The 21,021-nt window shown below is 36.9% G+C and overlaps 1 protein-coding gene across 2 annotated transcripts in view; it reads right to left on the bottom strand.

Moving 5' to 3' along the window:
- The window catches only part of LOC100747243 (putative phosphatidate phosphatase), a 59,187-nt gene that overhangs the window by 15,449 nt on the left and 22,717 nt on the right, over window positions 1-21,021 (bottom strand). For both annotated transcript variants that reach the window (XM_003487911.4, XM_012383165.3), the window contains exons 3-5: window positions 14,165-14,269; window positions 13,188-13,387; window positions 257-314 (exon numbers count right to left, since the gene is read on the bottom strand). In XM_003487911.4, the coding sequence (XP_003487959.2) occupies window positions 257-314; window positions 13,188-13,387; window positions 14,165-14,269 (363 nt within the window). The remainder of the gene's footprint in view (window positions 1-256; window positions 315-13,187; window positions 13,388-14,164; window positions 14,270-21,021) is intronic.

The raw sequence follows: 21,021 nt of genomic DNA, 5'->3' as shown, positions 1-21,021 counted from the left end.
CACTATAATGTAAAAAATCACAGTGAGCTTGGGATCGACTCTTTTTACTTCCAACTTAGAAAATAACGGAAAATAAGTAATTACCATTCGACTTTGAGAAAGAAGATAAAAATTCCAAACCATTAAGCAGATATCCCGTTGCTGCCATTCAAATTTCTCATCGTAGAAAAAATAAAAAAATGAATCGATAACGGAATCGGGCGATCGTACATAATCATAAATTCGAAGAAAAGACGAACGAAAAGGAGGAACTTACCGCGAGGTAGATCATCGTGTAGGCCGAGAATGACGAGTGTCCTGAGGGAAAGGATAATCTGAAACGATCAACGTTATAAATTATACCGTGTCAAATAAATTTCATACGTTGTTCCTATCAAAATTTTTCTTTGCTCAAAGAAAAGCTACAGACAAATTTTCTTATCGAAAAACCGTATTACTCATAAATAGATCGCGGATGTTCTGCAGCTTTATATATTTATAAACATATATTTCTATAAATTTACTCCGCATATTTATATACAGACTTTCGTACATTATATACATTCCACGAAGTTCTGTACATTGAAGTTTCCCATAAAAAAAAATTTTTCTTTGCTCAAAGAAAAACTACAGAAAAACTGTACTACTTGTAAATAGATCGCCGATGTTCCTGCAGCTTTATATATTTACAAACACATATTTCTGTGAATTTGCTCCGCATATTTATACACAGACTTTCGTGCAATTACGTACATTCCACGAAGTTCTGTACATTGAAATTTCCCATAAAAACTGCATAAACATCAGCAGTGTGCTCGCGAGGTATATTAATATGTTTGACCAATTAATTAAAAGACAAGAAAGGATTGATAAGTTTGTATTTTTAATATTATTAATCGATCCTTAACAGAAAGCACGTTGTTGATTATAATATAATACATCAATTCTGGGAATATATATAATAAAAATGCCTAATACGATAGAAATAAGGAAAAGATTGAAAAGTTCGCGGAAGTTTGTATGACGTCGATTTAGTCTAACAAAGATCGCGTTATTGGTCACAATATAATACGCCAATTTTATAAATACGATATATCGATAGCCAAGATAATAAAAACACAAAAAGAGTCTAACCAAGCCAGTACACTCATTTGCTGATGAGATCCATTTATTATTTAATTACCAAATTTATCATTGGAGCGCGGATATTTAGGCGAATTAAAATTCCTTTTAAAGAAATGCAAGGTAAATAGAAATTCGTTTCATTGTCCAAATATCATAACGGCTCCTGTTATACGCATTGTGCGCGCTCTTGTACCTTTAAATTTCGCAGAAATGCATAAAAATTCGCGGTTTATGTTATCACAATTACTTGCAGAACGCGTTGTGATACTCCGATACGTTCAACCAGCCAAGTTTCTACAAAGAAAGGATGGAGAAGTTCACGGAACCTTAAGCGATGGCAATTGAATCGAAAAGAGGTTACAAGCCAGTTATTATGCTTATAATATAATACATCAATTTTATAAATATAATACAGCGACACATGTACAACAAAAGCAGAAGAAGAGCCTGCTGTTCCAGGCAGTACACGCGTTTGGTAATAGGACCCTATTAATTTTATCAGGATTAATTCCAGGGCGTGTTCCGTGGCGATTACAATCGAGCAACGCGTACCCCGAAGCGTGGATCGTAAAGATTCGGCGGAAGATGTTCCGATGGGAGTACCGAGACGAACAGCAGGATAAAAGAGGAAGAGAAAGAAGGCAGGGGCTGAGCGAACTCAGGCTTCTATCTGTAAGAGTAATTGGCCATCAAAAAACTGCACCTTTAATCGGACATTATCTACCCTTTCCCTCTATTTATCTTTCTCTCCTTTATTTTCTCTTTTCTGCGTCGGCGCCGCGGCAATATTTGCCAAGCTCGACTTTTTAGTCCCTTTTAATGCGTGCTCGTGGGCTGTTTCGTTCCGGTCGATTGTTTGAATAAGTAATTATTCGGGGAAACTGCTTTCCCCTGTTCTCTTTCTTTTATTCTTCGATTAAGATGCGTATCTGTCGTGGAAACTAATTTACCTGCTGATAATTGCAGCATTTATTAGCCACTTCAGATTACTGGAAGATAAAGAGGAGTGGAGATCAGGGAGCTATCCGCAGTGAGCATTTTATCGCTTTATTCTGCTGGTCACGCGGTATATAAAATGTAATCCCTTTTAATACCGTGTGTTTTGAATAATCATGTAAATAGAAGGAAGACTTAGTATTACACGTAATAGCTTCTAAACTGGAAGAATTTTAAGTAGAATAGACATTTATAGTCGGACAACGACGCGTGTTCCTCCGGATGTTCACTGTCGCGGATAAGATCGAAAGCTTTCCGTCAATTTGTCATCAGAATGTAAGATCTGTTTATAAAAGAAACTTTTATCTTTACTTCTCTACCGTTGATTTCTGCCGTAGTGAAGCGCAGAGTACAAATTGAGATTATACAATCTGATTCGAATCTAATCCAAACAATTTCAATCACCTGCGAACCGACAGTGTCAGTGGAGAAATAAAATACGCGGAGTAAAATACGCGCGAAAAAGAAAAACAAAATAAACATACGATATAGATACGAATATACAAAAATAAACACGATAAAACGTATTACTACCGGGTGTCAAAAGTGATAAGAAGTTGTTGAATAACCTTGATATTTAAGGCACTGGCAGCAAACTCAACAAAGCCTGCTATCTTCCAAACATATTCGACGCTAACAAACGAGACAGTTCCAAACGTAATAACATAATGGTTTCTAAAAAACTGGCATCCTAACCGACACCGAATTAAGGCAATTCGCAGAAGGCACGATGAGCACGAGGCTAAGCGTGGTAGAAGTACTATAGTCCGGAAGATGAGGAAACGCTGGTCCCCTTTGGTTGAACGAGCCGGAGGGTGGGACGTATGAATGAATTCTCTGTCAGTCTTTTATCGTCGATTCTTCAAATCTTTCTATACATAAAACTGTCCCAGCACACGCAAAGGGCGGATGAACCGTGATACACTTCGGTGCGTCTACACTGTCGGTCAAAAGTTAGGGATCACCTGTTTCGAGGTTGCAACTACCTCGTTGGTTTCCATCCACGAACGAATCGACAGAAATTGTCAGAAATAATTATCAGTAGAAATATTACCGGATTGATAATCCTAACAGCGAACATTATTCTTTTTACGTATTCGTAAGATAAAGAAATATTTTGTAATTCAACTTTGACTAGAAGATCGTTGATCGACTAAAGTAGACCAAAAGGTTATCGATTAAATGAATGATAAGCGCAAACAATAATCTATTCTCGTTTTTTAATCCATTGTCGTGTTTATGCGCGTTGTTCTTTGTGTCCCAGTTCTTTCGTTGTCAGCATATTTTATAGGTCAAGATAAGGAAAAAATGCCATATAAGAATATGTCATTGAAAACGTTGTTAAAGAGTTGCAGTAAAAAAAAAAAAAAATAAAGAACGACGTACGAAATGAGCGATACCGAACGTGCATTGCCGCCGCACAAAGTACGAATAGATCAGGGACATTTACATATAGTAATAATCTCAAGGTATCATAATACTTGTACGACTTCAACTTCAACGCAATAAACGAGAACTGCGAAGAATAACAAATTCAATCTTTTGCCGCTGTCACTCTTGTATTGACAGGAATGGTAATCATTTTGAAATGGAGTTGTAGCTGGATCTATAGAAGAAGTATTGAACATAATGCTTCGTGACTACTACTGTATGTAAATATGCCTGATCTATTCTTATCTCGTGCCGTAGCACGTTCGTTACCGCTCATTTCGTATACCGCTTTTCCTTCTTTTTTTTGTATTATATCTCCTTAACAATGCTACCAATGACATTTATTTTACATACTTTATTTTTACATTTTGTATCTTGACTCGTCGTCTTGTCTTGTCCTGTGGAATATAGCGACAACGTTTGATCGGAAAAAATTGGGACATTCTGTATAAAACTATCCAAACAATACACGTTTCCGCTATTGAACAATTGAATATATCATTGTTTGTTGTATTATCATTGTTTGAACTTGTATATTTCATGGATGGATAAATGTAAAACCACGTAATTTACGAAAGGAGCGTAATATAACGTAAAGATATAACGCGCTGTAATGTAATGTAATACAGGCTGGTTGGTAACTGGCGGTACAAGCGGAAAGGGGGTGATTCTATGCGAAAAAATAAGTCGAAAATATAGAATAACAATTTTTCGTTCGAGGCTTTGTCTTCGAGAAAATCGACTTTGAATTTTGGCTCGGTACGCCTGCACTTTATCGCGTCTCGTTATAACGGATCTCACTGTAGATCGTTGTCTCGATTGACGTTATTTTTTTAATTTTTAAATTTTTGAATTTTTAAATTTTTAAATTTTTAAATTTTCAAATTTTCAAATTTTCAAATTTTTAAATTTTTAAATTTTTATTCTACATTTTCGACTTCTTTTTTCGCGTAGAATCACCCCCTTTGCGCTTGTGCCACCAGTTACCAACCACCCTGTATAATGCGAGGACTAACGATACTGTCGAATAATTTCAATTTATAAAATAAATTTAATAATTGATAAAAAGATAATCTTTGTCAGCTACTAGAGAAAAGACTCGCTGCCAAGATCACGTTACACGAGTCCTTATTTTCGAGCTACTCGATGCCTAACTTTTGAACGAAAGTGTATAGCAAAGCGGCTACCGGTAAAGAAAGGTCCGTTCTTTCTCCTGTGCGCGCGATAACGAGCTCCTACAATTTCCTCGAGGTACAAGAACATGAAAGAAGAAAGGAGGAAGAGAGTATAATTTCTGATTGTGGGCTTAATAATGGGCCTCTGGAATAATCTCCTCCTCCGTTGGTTGGTTCGTTTAGTTACGCCTTGCAGTTCGATCCTTTTCGATCGAACGGGGTTACCCGGAACCGGAAATTACGCTATTCAGCCTCCATTATCTCCGTCATTTAGTTTTTCTAACGTGTCGACAATCACCGTTTTATATCGAAGAACGCGCATAGTTCGCTTTAATTACTGCGAATCGTGTCGTTATACCAAGTTAGCGGATTTGTGACGATGGGATATTTCTGATTGCGATATCATATTGATTAAATATCGCTCGTATCGAATAAAAGTATCAATAAATATCGATAAGCCGATAATAAATTAATAAACCTCCTCGCTTAATTTATTTGCACGTTAAGTTTTAATGGGAAAAACGATATTTATTCTCTGTTACGGTCTCTGTAATTCTATAGTATGGACATGCCTGTATATATATATATATGTTTATGTTGCTTACTTATCATTGACATTTTGATATTATGCATTGACTTTCACGCATAATTATATATGGCAAATTATTGTACAAAGTGGTTATGTATCAACTTTCACGCGTAATCGTATAACGTTGCGCGTTATTTGTGAATGCGTTAAAAATACTGCCAGTTCCGGTAAAAATACTAATGAAAATTACGTGTCATTATCCTGTTTTATGCGTCCGGTATAATTCCAGCAACATAAACAGATCATGATATTAATATTCATGCCACCTTGCCTTTTTATGGAGCTGCCAGGCGTTATAAAAGTTTGTAATTATAACTGCGGGCTTGATACAATTTATTAAATCCTGTTAAATATTCAAAAGAAAAGGAAAGAAAGTGGCGAAACGCGTGATTCAAATGTTTATTAAGAACGTTAAAGCGGAACACCTTGGCCGGGCATAAACGCGAAAGCTTTATCAAAAGCTCAAACTAATCGCAACTGTCTCTTGCGTTGTAAGTCGAACACTTTTGCGCTCGAATGTTTCTTTTTCCATTTTTCCTTGAAAATTAGCGCAACGATTCTCTCCGATCGAATAACTCATTCCACGCTGATTACAAGATGATCATTCTTGCAACAAGTTGTTTCTTCCCTGTCAAACGATTTATTCGAATACAATGAAACGCAATTAAAATTCTTTTCATTTTTCCGTTTCGTTAAAAAGGATTACAATACGAAATCATTCAAACGTAAATTGTGAATTCAATGTCAATACCGTTCGAATTATTTTTATTAAAATACTCGATAAGGGCAAAAGCCCTTTTTATTTTTATTGTCCAATTCTGACAGTCTACGATATAATATAACGATCATAGTCAGAAACAAGGCGTCATTTTATTCAATTATTCTAATAAATGAAATAACGATGAAGTATACCGAAAAGCGATATTCGGAAAGGGGACCCATAATTACACGTTGAAAACCGGAAGCTTCCAGCCGAACGCATACTCCCTTCCTGTTCTTTAAATCGGCGAGCAAAGAATTACACGCTTCCAGAAAATTATACGCTACCTACAAGCTTCTACAATCGAAGAATTATACTCCAAAATTATAGAGTGCGTCGACTGTATAGCGACCTCCGCCTAACCGCAGATAAATCACTCTTGTTAAAAGCTGGACGTGTTTTGACAAATGGAACGATTTCGGCAGAATCGATTTTAGACCTACAGCGAAAGAACAGAAGAAGAATTGTCAATTTATATCGGCTGTTTTGGAACTACGAGTCGTTGAAGTGTAATAGAAGTAGCGATGGGTGTAAGCATCTCAAAAAGTATGTAGCATCGAACATTGACCGATTAAATTTCAATCACGTACATTAGAGATATTTTAAAATTATAGAACAATTTTTACAGCATAGACAGTTTTACAATTATAAAACAACGATTTAAAGCTTTAGCTTGAACGCGATTATTTCTTACGGAATTTTTGAATATTTAGCTCTTAGAATTCCTAAATAGTCGAGTCTTTGAATTTTTTAGTAAAACACTAGGAAACGTGGATTTGTCTAATGTGAAAATAACAAAAAGTATCAGAGAAGGAACATTACCTGGAAGATATTTCACTATTTATGATGTGACTTCCTGCTTGAAATTACAAAAAGAAAAAAAAAACACTTGGAAGAAAAATTGGATATGTCGTTTGTGTAATAAATTGCAAAATATTTCTCGGAACGTAAGGAAACATCAAAATGCTTTATTATCTCGACGCGTTGAATTTTTATTGATTCTTTCGTTAATAACACAATTCGCATGCAAACAACGTTGACTCGTGTAATTAATATGCAAGCGCTTGTCTATATGTGAAGACGGTAGTACCACGATCAATTACAGCCTAGCAAAAGACGTCAAAGTCAATCAGCTATAATACTCGTGGCAAAAGTCTACGTTTGCGTCAGGGACTACTAGTTTTGGCCCTTTCATCGCTACAAAACCGTATGTGAATTAGAAGTATGTTCGCTTTGATTCAACGACCTAAATACATACATTATTGGACTAAAAAGAACTTACATACAACTATTGCCAACTACAATTCGCGCAATTCATGTTACTTCGTACGAAGAAACGTATGCCATCCGTGCCAAAATGTATTGATGAATTACGAGAAAATGGGAATAAGGAAAGTACTGTTCGAAGATAGAATCAAATGTCAGTAGCTGAAATTTACAGTTAACGATTGGAAGCATTACAAATACCATTAACACTACCGGTAGAACTTTTAAAATTTTATTTGAAAATTCAATGACGTAATGACTTTCGCAATGATAACTAAAAAGATTAATATAATGAATTTTATTTTGTTTGTTATGTATTCAAACTGAAAATAATTTTGTATCAAGGCTACTTATAACAATACCAGTGAAAATGACCGGTACTTGACAAGGTGTAAAAAGGTCCTGCAATCTGTTTATCGAACCACGATTAACCAGTTTCCTCGTTTCGTACAACTTGCCACACGTTTTTAAAATTTGTACTGCTTATCGTTCGATATGACGATATCAGTTATCAGGAAAATTGCGGATCGATCGCTAGATCGCTAGATGCTAACGCTAGAAATACCACACCAGTTAAAACGACTGGTTCTACAATTTTAGAAATGTGTCAACCTTCGTTTAGAGATCATGGTCCCAGATGGATTAATAATACGAAAAATGTACTACGTAACATGGAGTTCCTTCTGTAAGAAAGTAATAAATCAATAAATATGCAAATATTCTATTATTATGTATTTTTAAAGGCCAGTCATTTTCACTGTTTGTGGTAGAAATAGCTTCGTGTTAACTATCGGTAGTTCTAGTGTTAATACAAAAACAATGGATAGTTCTAGTTTTAGAAAACAATGTACAATATGTTATTGATATATGATTTACTACACTATATATTATATATATTTAAATAATAAAATAAAAATAGTAAGATGAAATATTAGATAATATAGTAATGAATACCATACAAAGATTTTTACTTTTACAGTTACATGAATAAATTACATAAATAATACTAAAAACATTGCATATATATTAACGCGTATTAAGTGTACAAGCGAATAACGAATAATTTTTCAGTACAAGTTATTATTTAAAAGTGTTTCACACAACAAGTTCCACCACGGTAAAAATGTTGTGCTTTTTAGCTTTTGCTTCCAATAGCCAGGGCACTGACAAAGGAGAACGTACTGTGAAATTGCTACGTGACAACGCCAGACCACACACTGATTCTACGACGGAAGACATCACGAGGAAGTCTCGTTTGAGACGTCTCGCAGCTGTCAGTTTATTCACTAGACATTACGCGATTCCCGATTACTACGTACTTGTTCCGATCGATTCAACGCACCTTTATCCGATACATCTTTTCAATTATAGATACAGAAATCACTTGACGATTGGATCTTGTCCAAAGACACAGCATCTTTTCACGGTGAAATCCGTCACTTGCCTGAAACATGGCTTAAAGTTCTAGAAAGCAACGACGAATAATACTTTAACCTTCCGCCAGCGATATGGGTCGCAGAGTTGCAGGTGAAACTTTCATTGTCTAATTTCTCCGAAACGAAGGTGTCGGACTTTGTGATTTCCACACCTGAAACAGCTTACACACACCTGCCAGGCTTTCACCGCCCAAATATTATTGTTTACTTCGTTGAATCCGATTCAGAATTTTAATTCTGAAATTTCGAAGGTAAAGTGAGCATTGTGCGCTATTCAACGACTCGTATTGTCTGTCTTTTGGTACGTGAATTTGTTTATATATTTTATTTCTATTCATTGGTTTTCCGTCCCCTTTTTGCAGTTATTCATGCCGAGGATTCGAACTCGCGACGCGTCGTTTTCAGTTCTGGGCCTTAACGAGCGTAGCTGGCTGTCTATTCATTTTATGTATCTTCTAACTTCTTTGCGATTGTAATAAATTATTGTTTGCAATTTTTCAATTGATCTTTACAAATCGTTATCAATTTTGATAATTGCATGAATAAATAATCTACCCAAAAATCCCGGAAACTCGGGTCTCAGAATAATTGTACTTTCCAAAGGATTTGCAAATTTCTTCATACTTTTTCGAAAGATCGTAGATGTATAAAACCCCAGAATAATTTCTTTAGATCACGTTTATCACGAAAGTTCTTACCTCCAAGCGAATTCCTATTTTTTCATAACTCTCCGTTAGATCTTCGCTTTTATCGCAAAAAGTTTTAAACATTTGGCTGGAGCACCGCTTGCATAGTAAATTAGGAACTATAATACATACCCCGGAACTTGTTCAGATTTCTCTAAAGCTCAAAATAAAAAATTGCCGCTATATCTTCATTCTTTTTTTTTACAAACTTTGAGCTTCACTAAGAAATTATTCACTCGTACACCTAACAAATACGACACTACTCAAGAAACGACGTAATCGAACTTTCGCGGATCTCTGGAAAGGAAAAGGTTGAAAGTTACTCGACTGAAATAAATCTCTGGAAAGAAATCGTCGACCTAACAATGGATAAAGAGTCAGGGGGTGAAAAATTCGAATAAAAACGCTTAATGGGAAATGTAGCATTGTTGTCAACGCGACAATGACTAAGGTGCGTTCAGGGTAATTGTTGCGTGTAACAGTGTTTCCGTTGCGGGTCGAATAGGGCCCGGTGGGTCATGATTCGGATCGAATCCCGTGCATGCGAATCGCCAGTGGGTACAAGGCCCCTGCTCATTGTCATTTGCCGCCACCAGAGTGGTCCTTTTTGCTCGTATCCGTTGAAACCGGCCTTCGAGCCACTGGCTCCGGCAAAAAGCCCGACGAAATTCCGTTGCGATTGAACGATACGCGCATACAAACTCACAGACAGGCACGCACAGGCAAATAATAATGTCTAGCCGATCGAATACGTTCTGGCCAGGGATCAAAGTGATTATCGAAGCAACGAGCCAGCAAAGAGAAGAGCAAATAGCAGGCAATGACTTCGCGATCCAACGAATCGCAACCAGACCTCGACGAAATGAGGTGCACACGGTTATTGGTCGGAAGTAGACTATTTATGGCAATTCATAGCTCTATGAATAGAAATATCGCGGAGTAAGATATTTATGCAAATTCATATTTCTACGTCGATACAAAGATGGAAAATACTTTTAGTTGTTACATATTTGAAAGGTATTTTATACGTTTTCGTATTATGCGTTCTGTTTCGCAGCTTCCACATGAATCTCCTAGAGAAGTCGACAGCCTAGTCAGAAGTACATATTAGAATAACCGTACCTCTCGTTTACGGGGAATTTAAAGGTTTAAGAATGCGCAGAACGTATATAACACGGAAGAATCTGTGAAACATTTGTAGAACGTGGTAGACGAGGTAAGTTTCCTCTTAGATTCTATTTTTCTTAGTGTTATTGACTGGAAAACGAGCCAAAGCAAGACGAGGAATATGATCAAGCTGATAAAAGGAATAATATAAATTGCAGGCCTGAGAATAAAATAATACGCGAACGATAAGCTTTGATCGTAAACTAAGCAAAAATTGATAGAATTCGAGGAGAGACCGTGGCGAAATATGGAAAGAAAATTTGGCAAAAAATATGGACGACTTCGGACAAATATTCAAAATGAAAACTAAAAATTAAGTTGTCCTAATTGAGTTGATCCTAAAGATCGGTATGATCGATATGTTTGTTAGATCAGGATCGTTGCCGATGGAATATTTTCCAATCGTTGCATCGATAAATTTACATGGATAATTTCGATATAAGGTATCACCTTCTGAAATTACCTCGAAGCGAAGTGAAAACGCGATAACTAAAAAGAGAAAAAAGCAGGTCGACTCTGACTGGTCGGTTCTCGTTTCTTCATATACATTCCATGGTCATTAAGTGTGTAAAAAATAACGAAAGCGATCGTTCCTTTCCATCAACTTTAATTCTACGTAGGCTGTTCCGCAACTGCGCCCGCAATTGTTACCGTCACGCGATTCGATGTTTTGCGATCTCAGATACCAAAAGGGTATTGCCCTGAAGATTCTCAATTTGAGATGTTCAATGGCGAATTAAACGTGCCGATGATTCCGGTATATAGCCGTGTAACACGCACCATGCAAATTCGAGACTTCGTATTTGTATGGGTTTTATCGAGCTTCGCCTACAACGTAGTACAATTTAAGATTTAGTGGATTAAAGCTTGCTATCTAGATTTAATTACGTCCACTTTGCACGCGAAAAGATTAAAGTTACACGTTCTGGTTTTATTCAAATTCTTTCCACACGATGGAATTTAATTATTAGATTATTATCGTCTGAATTATATTAGATCCATTTTGCATGCAAAAGAGACTAAAGTTGCGATCTCTAATTTTATCGAAATTCTCTCGGAACAATGGAATTTATTTATTAGATTATTACCATATACAATGGATATAGAAAATATCATTCGCCGTCTTGGTTAAACCTTTTGAAACGATGAAACTTCGCTACCAATTTATCTGAATTCCTCAATCGTATATAATTTACGCGTAATGGCAGCTTAGTAGTTGCCGTTTCCTCGAACGATAGCAATCGTTAGTTTCAGCTGATATTCCACTTCTGAAAATTATCCTTCCACAACAGACATCAAATTCCTTAATCGTGACGTATTTAGTTAATTCCTATAGCAAGCGCTACATATTTTCGTACTGGCGGCACTGCCATGGTACGTCGAATGGTCACACTTAAATTTCCGCTACTTGAATTCAGTCAAATGTACAAAGTCTCAGCGGGGGATCGGTGAATAATTCTCGAGTCTATGGTGTTTAATGAATTCACACTTTTGAACGTGAACTCGGTCGACTCGGTGAAATCGCAAATCGATTCTTTAAGACTAAATTGCGCTATTATATTTGAACAATGTAAATACGATAGTTTTATATTTTGTATTTCGACAAATACAATTAGTTTGACGAATTGAAATGACGAAATTTTTTTCGCGTCTTCCAGCTAGAGATTCTTCTTCCATTCTTTTCTTTCGTCCTTTTTTCGCGTCCAATATTCATCGCCGTAATTAATAATCGTCATTCGATGTTAGCAAATAGAAAAGAGGATATATCGACTGTCAAAGACGTTATGAATTTTCCAGACGGAGCAATATTCATTGTCTCATCCGCATAAGTAAATCACGTTTGAAAAATGAATGCAAAGTACCGTAAAGAGCGCAATTGAAGAGATGTTTCAGCGAAGAAGTGAAAGATTTTTATGGAAGAGAAATTGATAAATTACCAGAAAGGTGGGGCATGGTCGTACATAATGACGGTCATTATACAGCAATTTAACGAGAAAGGTAAACGCATTGCAACATACACCATCGTTCGAGAGTATCGGAGTGCGTACTTATTTGTTTCTTTTCCTTCTTACAGGACTTCTTCGTGAAATTATAGATCAAGAGACCATAATGATTTTATTATTAATATTATTATTGCTTTCGTAGAATATTATTAAGTTAAAAAAGATAATATTTGATATAATTAACGATCATACGTCGTTTAATTATTTCAAAAGTTGTTTTTCATTTATTTTTCATCTTCTAATGTCGGGTTGTTCCTTTCATTGGAAAAGTCGAGGAAAAATTCAGAGATCAATTTCGATCGGAGATCTAATTGAATTCGAACGAGATTAAAATAGAATCTAATTGAATCGAAATAAGATCTAAGCGAAGAAATAGAAAATTCAAACGACGCAGACTTTTCTGAATGTCATTTGAATTTCATTAAGATTACTCGCACTCGAGCAAGCTAATTAACTTGTCCGATTGAAGTCGAACGAGTATTACACGAAGTTTATCGGTGGCTTTAAATGGTAGTTTCCGCACTGTCGAATAAAAGGGTCGCTGGATTTCTCGCGTAAAGAGAGAAGTATTTACCTGATCTCCTTTAGAAGTCTGGTCGAGATGTTCTCGGTGCAGACGTAGTTCTCGATATACCTGTGCTGATTTTCAGGCAGGCTACAATTAATGCTAGGCACACAAAGAGTCATGAAATGGGGTCTCAGTCGGCCGATCGTGTATTTGGCGATGTCGGTGATTAAAACAGTCGTTGCTGCTCCAAAACCGAATACGCCAATCTGAAATATCAAAAATATTACTGTGAGAATCTAGTACGAATTATGAGAATTATACAAAATTATAAGAATTGTGAAAATTGTAAAAATGTGTTGTAAAAAGTGCGTAAATTACAATAATATGATTATAAACAATGTTACAAAGATTTTTATTTACAGATAGCACGCGCGAAGGAACTAAGAAAGAATTCTCTATTATAAAACAAACGCATTTTAATTTTTAATAAGGTTAAAGTAAATTGAGACATTTGAGTGTTCTTTAAAATTCGTTTCACAGAAATACAATTCGTTTCCATCTTTCTAATATATAATAATTACTGTTATTGTTACTGAATCTAATAATCACTGTTATTCTTGAATTTTGGAATTTTAAAGACATCTGAATAAACATCTTATCGTATAAGTTCGGTCTTTAAAACAGAACTGTATGCGTTCGCAGATTTCCTTCTTTCTAATATATTTGCAACAAATAACGAAGAATCTTCCAAATATTGACAGAAAAGCGTGCGTTTCAGAACTGTTCTCACGAAGGTACACATGGGAAAGAAAGGTGTTAATAAGCGTGGGAAGAAAGGTTCTTCTTAAGATGGTCACGAGCTTTCCTTGGTTCTACCGTGTGATTTTAGGATCCTATCTGTTTACTATTTCATTTCTATTTCATAGTTTGAATATCTATGGAAGAAAAAAGACTTAGTACATCGTATGCTATTGAATATCTATGAAACAAAAAGGAGTTGATACACTTTATACGATAGTAGAAAAATATCTTGAGAGGTGTACCTTTTCATATGCACCCCATAACCATGGTGGTATGTTGTAGCCAAACAATATCTTCGTCGAATCCGCGTCACAATGCCTCGCGTAAAGATACTCTCCGATTATCATCTGCAACAAAATTTTTCCTTATAACGAAATATCACACTTTATGGTTAAATGACGACCAAGACACATTTTTTTTTCTCTTTGACACATTTACTACGTATGTCTCGTATAATCTGCGTCGGTACATACTTTCACGATATCTACGACGATACGAAGTTTTAAATGGGAGATATAGATTAGAAATCACGATGGTCATTTGTACAAGGTATTTCAGTTTCTTCCGGTCAAACTGTGGCGGGATATTTTATGGACATAAATGAAAGGAAAATATCCCGCTGCTTTAAAATATTCAGTGGTAAAAAATTAAATTTACTATCCAACCAAGTTCAGTCTTCGCGAAGAACCTGGCAAGTAGGTTCAAACATTCATCAACTGAATTTAAAACGCAAATAAACTAAAAAACTAAACGATACTTTTACTCTGAGAACGCATAATATTTCCAAATATAATAAAACCTCGAGGCGACGAATCACATGTCACGAAGACATCGGTAAATGGTAAAAAATATTAAACAGAAATCACACAAGCTACAAGACGTTTCATTAAATTGTTATAACGTGATTGGCTGTAGAAACTCGATCCATCTATATCAATAACGTTCTACGCAATCTTTTCCTTCCATTACCATCGAGCATCGCCTAAACTACAAATCAGTGGCTTTCTCTCTCCCTCTCAACCGCAAGAGAATGATTCGCAAAATCAGCGAAAGCTTCTGAAACCTGGCGTTTCACCGAATGACGAGCATAAAACACGCCTGTCTACCTTAGCTATCAACCACATGGAAACGAAGGTTCGCCTCGCCATAGTATAAATAAACGAATCGTTGGAAGATAGGAAAAATCGAGCGAGTCCCTTTTTCTCCCTGTGCTGTCTCGCTCTTAGAAGAAGAGGATGTCGGAACAGGTAAAAACGAGGGAACCTGCCGTTGTATTTCATTCATTCGTGTCGTCATTCGGTCTTGTATCACCTGGCGACCTTTATCTGGAATCTGGCCGGTTAACCCACTTTTTGTTGGGGCCGTAACAGATCGCTGCAAGTCGGAGGAGAGATTACCAGCTTGGAAATGCTCTCAAGAATTTCGAAGTCGTCGCCTTTTCCCCACGGGTTCTTAATCGTGGATTATGCCCTCCGGACCCTCGTGCTGCTATTGATTAATCTTCGAGGAAGAAGGAGAAGAGAACTGGTTAGGAAAACTACAGGCGAACAAGACGGACGATAAGTCACGTTATATAGAATTCTTTTCTTTCTTTCTAACCTTATGTCATTTGATCTGCCAAGGAGACGAGTCCGCCAAAGATTTATGAAATTTTATGAAACGAGCAAGAACATATTTGCATTCGATGTATATTATATTATATTATACTTAACGTCATATTCAGATTCTTCTGTACAATGGCAACGCGATATTAAAATCAGAAGGTCAACAAAAGTATACTCATCGTGTTTGCCTCTTATGATCTTCGTATTGTCCCTACGAAACTTCATCAGACTCGAGTCTTTCGACTCGACACGAGTTTATCGAGTGAGAAATATTTACCGTTCGTTTATCGAGTAATAATTATCCTTCGTCTATCGAGCATATTAATTAATTACCGTTTGTCAACCGAATAATTACCACTGTCTATCGAAGAGTTAGTTATCGTTTTGTCAACCGAAGAATCATCATCTTGTCAACCGAAGAATTTTATATCCGTCAGTCTATCAGTCGATTGTCAATATGGAAATCAAGTAAGATTTCGATAAATCATTACACATCGTTAATTTACTTTTGAACAACTTTAATCCTCTCCCGTGCCAGTATTCCCGCACACAGCAGGTTAGTCGAAAGTGGAGCTTATTGCCAATTGCACTAAACGTCGGTTAACGCTACCTTCTCGTCGGCAATTAAATAGAACGTAAGAATATATATAGATGAAATTTTTGGTTTCCACTTGACACAAGTTCCCTTCGTTTTTAACGATTTTACATTAAAATATTCCGCACGTGTGCAAACGCCTCAACAGCTAAGTCCTGGAACAGCGAAACGAAACGATACCAAGAAGATATAATACACTGACCCGTATAGTAAATTAAGATGCAGCTTTAGAGAATAAATAAACAAATAAATAGTGTTGCAGTATTAAAATTTCTAACCGTACTGTGATATTAAAATGTACACCTATGGCGTTCTTCTTCATGTGAAATCAGATTAATGGCCAACCACGTCCCTAGCCTAGAGGATTGCGGCATCTCTCGACTCCTGCGTTTTTAATTGCCTTAACGTTTCACTTTCCCTTGTCATCGTTTGATCGATACGTCGGCTATTGTAAGACGAGAAGTATGGCCACGTTAAGAGTTTGATGCGAGGGAAATCGAGGCGGTTCTGAAAGGATTGATTGATTCGTGGATGATTATGTATTTAGCCGCATAGTATATGGTTCCGCTGACGATACATGGTGAATGAAATGCTGCTGATTGTACGAAGCCGTTTATTTGCCGTTTGTAACGTGGTTAATGGATATCACGGCCGGCATTGTGCGTGGGCCGCAGTAAATTACGGTTTCTAGGATTTCCATTGAATAGTGCATTCCTATATAATCTTACTTCGTCGTGTCACGATAATGAGCAGTGAAAGGATCGGCAAGATGATGGATTGAAAAAATAGAAGGGAGAAAATAATGGAAAATATCAATTATTCGCCAATTCGATATATGTAGCGGCACATGAGTCGACGAAAGATTTGAATCGGGAGAGACTCGTATTATTGCGCCTTGGAATACCAAATGTTGTTTTGGTGTGCTAGCTTCGAAGATAAACGAACTCCGGACAAAATATTATTTGTGATCGTCGACCGAAGTTACGTTTCAACTTTTTGTGACAACGCCTGTCGATGTAAATAGACGAACGTGCTCTCTAGGACAGTCATATAGTCGAATAGTTTGTCGAATAGCGAGCGTAGAATTGGACAATAGCATTGGGCGAACGACGATTACGATTGGCATACGCTATCTCTGTACTTGTACTTACATCGATTTTAATATACACGAACTGTTACAATTTTATCACTCGTCTCTTTATTGAACAAACCAACGCGTTTAAATACCAGCTCAGGTATATTGAAATAGTGGAATTTTATGCGATATAAATTTAAAAAAGAAGAGGATCAAGTTTTGATCCAGAGATAACCAGATTCGTCTTACACGATACTCTTCAGGGTCATACCATATTTCTTTAACGTGCAATTTGAATGAAATACGTCAATTATATCTTTACGTCATTGTCCAATATAAATGTACTATTTCATTCGGGCGTATTCCAGCGAAAAATAATGTTAAATGTAATCGACGATACGAAGAATACAAAAAGTTATTTTTATAGAATTACTTTGATGTCCACGATTTTTGATGTAACACAGATGTTCCGGTTAATTAACTCCGATTCTCGTTACGTTAATTAATGCAACTCTTTTTAATGTCAATTCCCTTTTTCAACGTTATACATATCGTATTCTTTTACCAAGCAACGAGTGAATTAAAATATCAGTTTCGTCGTAAAAGCAATCGACCCATCCGCCTGTCTACCTTTCTTTGAGCTTGAGAAATAAGGGGATCAAAGCTCTGTTCCTACGAGCCTTCAGGGGTGTTACGGCGAACCCTTCTCAGATTCCTGACGAGCCAGAAACAGGTAGAAAATTCATGGCTGGATGAAACGGTTTCACGCGGACCAAGACGCAAACAAACGACTTCGGATGGAATTCTCGTGAACAGCTCGGCTTAGAAGGGGGATCCGTTGCTAACAAGGGCCTGCTTATTATTTCAAGTGCCACTATACACGTTCGCGGACAGATCGAATGGCAATTTAATCGGCGAACAAGAAAGGATTGTGTGCTTGATCGCGAAGACAATCGTGAGAAATGTTTTCCTCTCCACTGTCATTTATGATTCTCTTCTTGCTTATCGATTATTTTTTTAAAACAATACGCGCTTCCCTTTCTTATTTTCTTCATCGCACAAATGCGAGGGAACGTAGCTGTGTATTTTCTATAAAAAGGAATTCTACGAATAAAACGGATAATAATGCAGGAAATTTCGAGATAGCAAAAGTTTCAGAATTGCGATACGACGTAACAGGAAATTAATTTATGATAAAAAGATTTTGTATATCGTAGACTGTAGCGCTATGCGAGTACACAATTCTGCAGATGAGCCAACGCATCGGGCAATTTTGTGCCGTGAGTCGTTCAAATCGCCTAATATCCGCTATCCTACCAACGATAAAGAAGCATAGTCTATTTAAAGAAACAGAAATAACAGTGAAACGTTTAAAAATTCTCCCTCCTTTATCCGCTAATAAAAAGTACGGTATATTCAAAGAAATAAAAGTCACTGTGGCATCTGTAAAAATTCTGCATTTCCATTTTTACCCAGAGATACACAGCGGTATAATATATTTAAAGAAATAAAAATAATCTTGAAACCTCTAAAAAAAAAAAAGAAGAAATTACTCGCATAACTTCTCCGATACGTAACAACTTTGGTAAATAAAATCGTTTCGCATTTGTCTTCCAAATAATGGAGATACAATTAAGGCAATTAGAGTTATTGGGTCCATCCTATACGCGCTTAAGTCCATAATGACAATGTATCCAGTCATTCGTCATTAATCAATATATACGTATAACCTGTCATTCGCCGACAGTTTGACATGTATATACCACCACTGAGATATTTCTTTCAGCTTATCTACGATCGCGTTTGACCAACGAGACGAAACGAAAATGAACGAGCACGAGATTAACGAGTAGCCATATGATAAGGGAAAAGGAAGCAATATAACCGAGGAATTCAGGTGAACGACGTTATTAACACATTAAAGGACGCTGATACGGTAAATGCATAATCTATGACCAAACCGGAAAGTCACTGATGTAACAGTCGTCTTATTCTTACTATTACGGTCAATTTATCTACGACATTAGAACGGTTCTGACAATTACAAATTGACGGCGATGACTTTCATTTTGTCGTTCGTTCGTTCAATTTAACATATCGTTGAAAATAATCGCTCCAGATGTATTTATACTTTTATAATGTTTCGTTTAATTTGTTCATTGAGAAAGAATCGTTGAATTGCAGTTCAGACGATCGATATTATTCTCAACATTATCGTAAAGGATCCTCTAGACTCTAGACGATCGATATATATCGTCGATACAGTGTTGAGAATCTTAAATATTGACGATAATGTCGATCGTCTGAACGCTTCTTTACATAACAATTCCTTGTAATCTCGTTTCAATCAATTTACATTTGCCAAAGTCCTTTTTCTGATTTTTACAAATAAATCGTATCGCTCGTAGAAAGAAGTCGAGCAACGTGAATATTCGTGGAGTCAAAACGATTGAAAATATACTAGAACGTATCGACTAAGATCTATTCCCTGTGCATTATCCCGCACGTCACTCGAACGTCACTACTCGTTATCCCAACCCTAAAGACCATTTATACATTCAACTAATAGAACAGGCCATATAGCAAATGGTTACCATTTAACGGCACCAAGAATAGCTCGGATAGCTGTATGACGTGCAATCCAATTATCCGAAATTTACCGCCGAAAATGTAACTGTCTTGAAGTAGTCCCCTTGATTATCCAATTAACCAGGTTGGAGCGTATAACAGCGCGAACACGAGAACCGGCGTATAACCGTCCAAAAATACAACCTAGCCGGGCCATGCTTCGTTCCATTACCGATCGTCCTATTTGTTTTTCCCGCCAGTGCCTCGGGGGTGTCTATCACCGAGAAAACGGCGAACGAAAAAGGCTAGGGAGCACGACACCCTTTAATCTTTCTCATTACGTTATTACAGGGCCCCTTTGTAGCGTGATTACCACTCGGAAAGGTTGACTGGCAGTCGACGCAACGGAATGGACGCAGGCAACGCGGTTTCAAGAATCTCTGAACGTCCTCGGGCTCCGCTGTTCCATCGACTGTTGGCCAAAAACAAGCAAAGAGAAACGAAGAGGCGTCTTACCGCGCGGTTTCAGGAATTTCCAGGCGTTCTGCAGGGGTCCTTCGATTCTGGTGTTTCATCCAGTGTGTGTTCTCTTAAGGCGCGTTTAAACCGAACGTGCAAGGAACATAGAAATCAGGGACCCACTGGAAAGCCAAGCTAAGCTGTTCTACGCTGTGCAAAGTTTGAAACTGAGGTTCCCTTCGATACGTTGTACATATAGGGAACTGCGAATGAAATATTCGATGACAGAAATGCATGTACTCATAGAGATCTATATATAGAGTGTTTGGTCGCCCCGATTTAGGCTACGATTACAGCGTGGATAGAGTGCTTCCACGAATAGAACATCAGAAGGATCGAATACGTACACCGATAAGAATGTAATATGCATATTTGATTGGCGTGACTTAGGCTACGGTTGCAGTGGACGCGTGCTCTGACGAATGAAACGTCTGAAGACTGAGATGCTTACACTCCTAAGAGTCTATATATCTATATACGTACGAAGATACGTAATTGGTCCGGTGCTTGTTGCTTGCTGTCTTGCTATGATTACAGTGTATGTGTGTTCCGAATGAAACGTCTGAAGATCGAAATGCAAATAGAATTGATAAGAATCTATATATAATATATATATATATACATATTTGATTGCTCTAATTTATCCTACGATTACAGTGGATCCGTCTTCTAACAAACTGTCATTCTAATAAAAGAAACACGATAACCGAACAATTGAAGAACGATATAATCGCTCTC

This window comes from Bombus impatiens, unplaced genomic scaffold, assembly GCF_000188095.3.
Source record: "Bombus impatiens unplaced genomic scaffold, BIMP_2.2 scf_0203, whole genome shotgun sequence".
Classification (NCBI taxonomy): domain Eukaryota; kingdom Metazoa; phylum Arthropoda; class Insecta; order Hymenoptera; family Apidae; genus Bombus; species Bombus impatiens.
The sequence above is the reverse complement of the archived record's forward strand: the minus strand, read 5'-3'. Positions and strand labels throughout refer to the sequence as shown.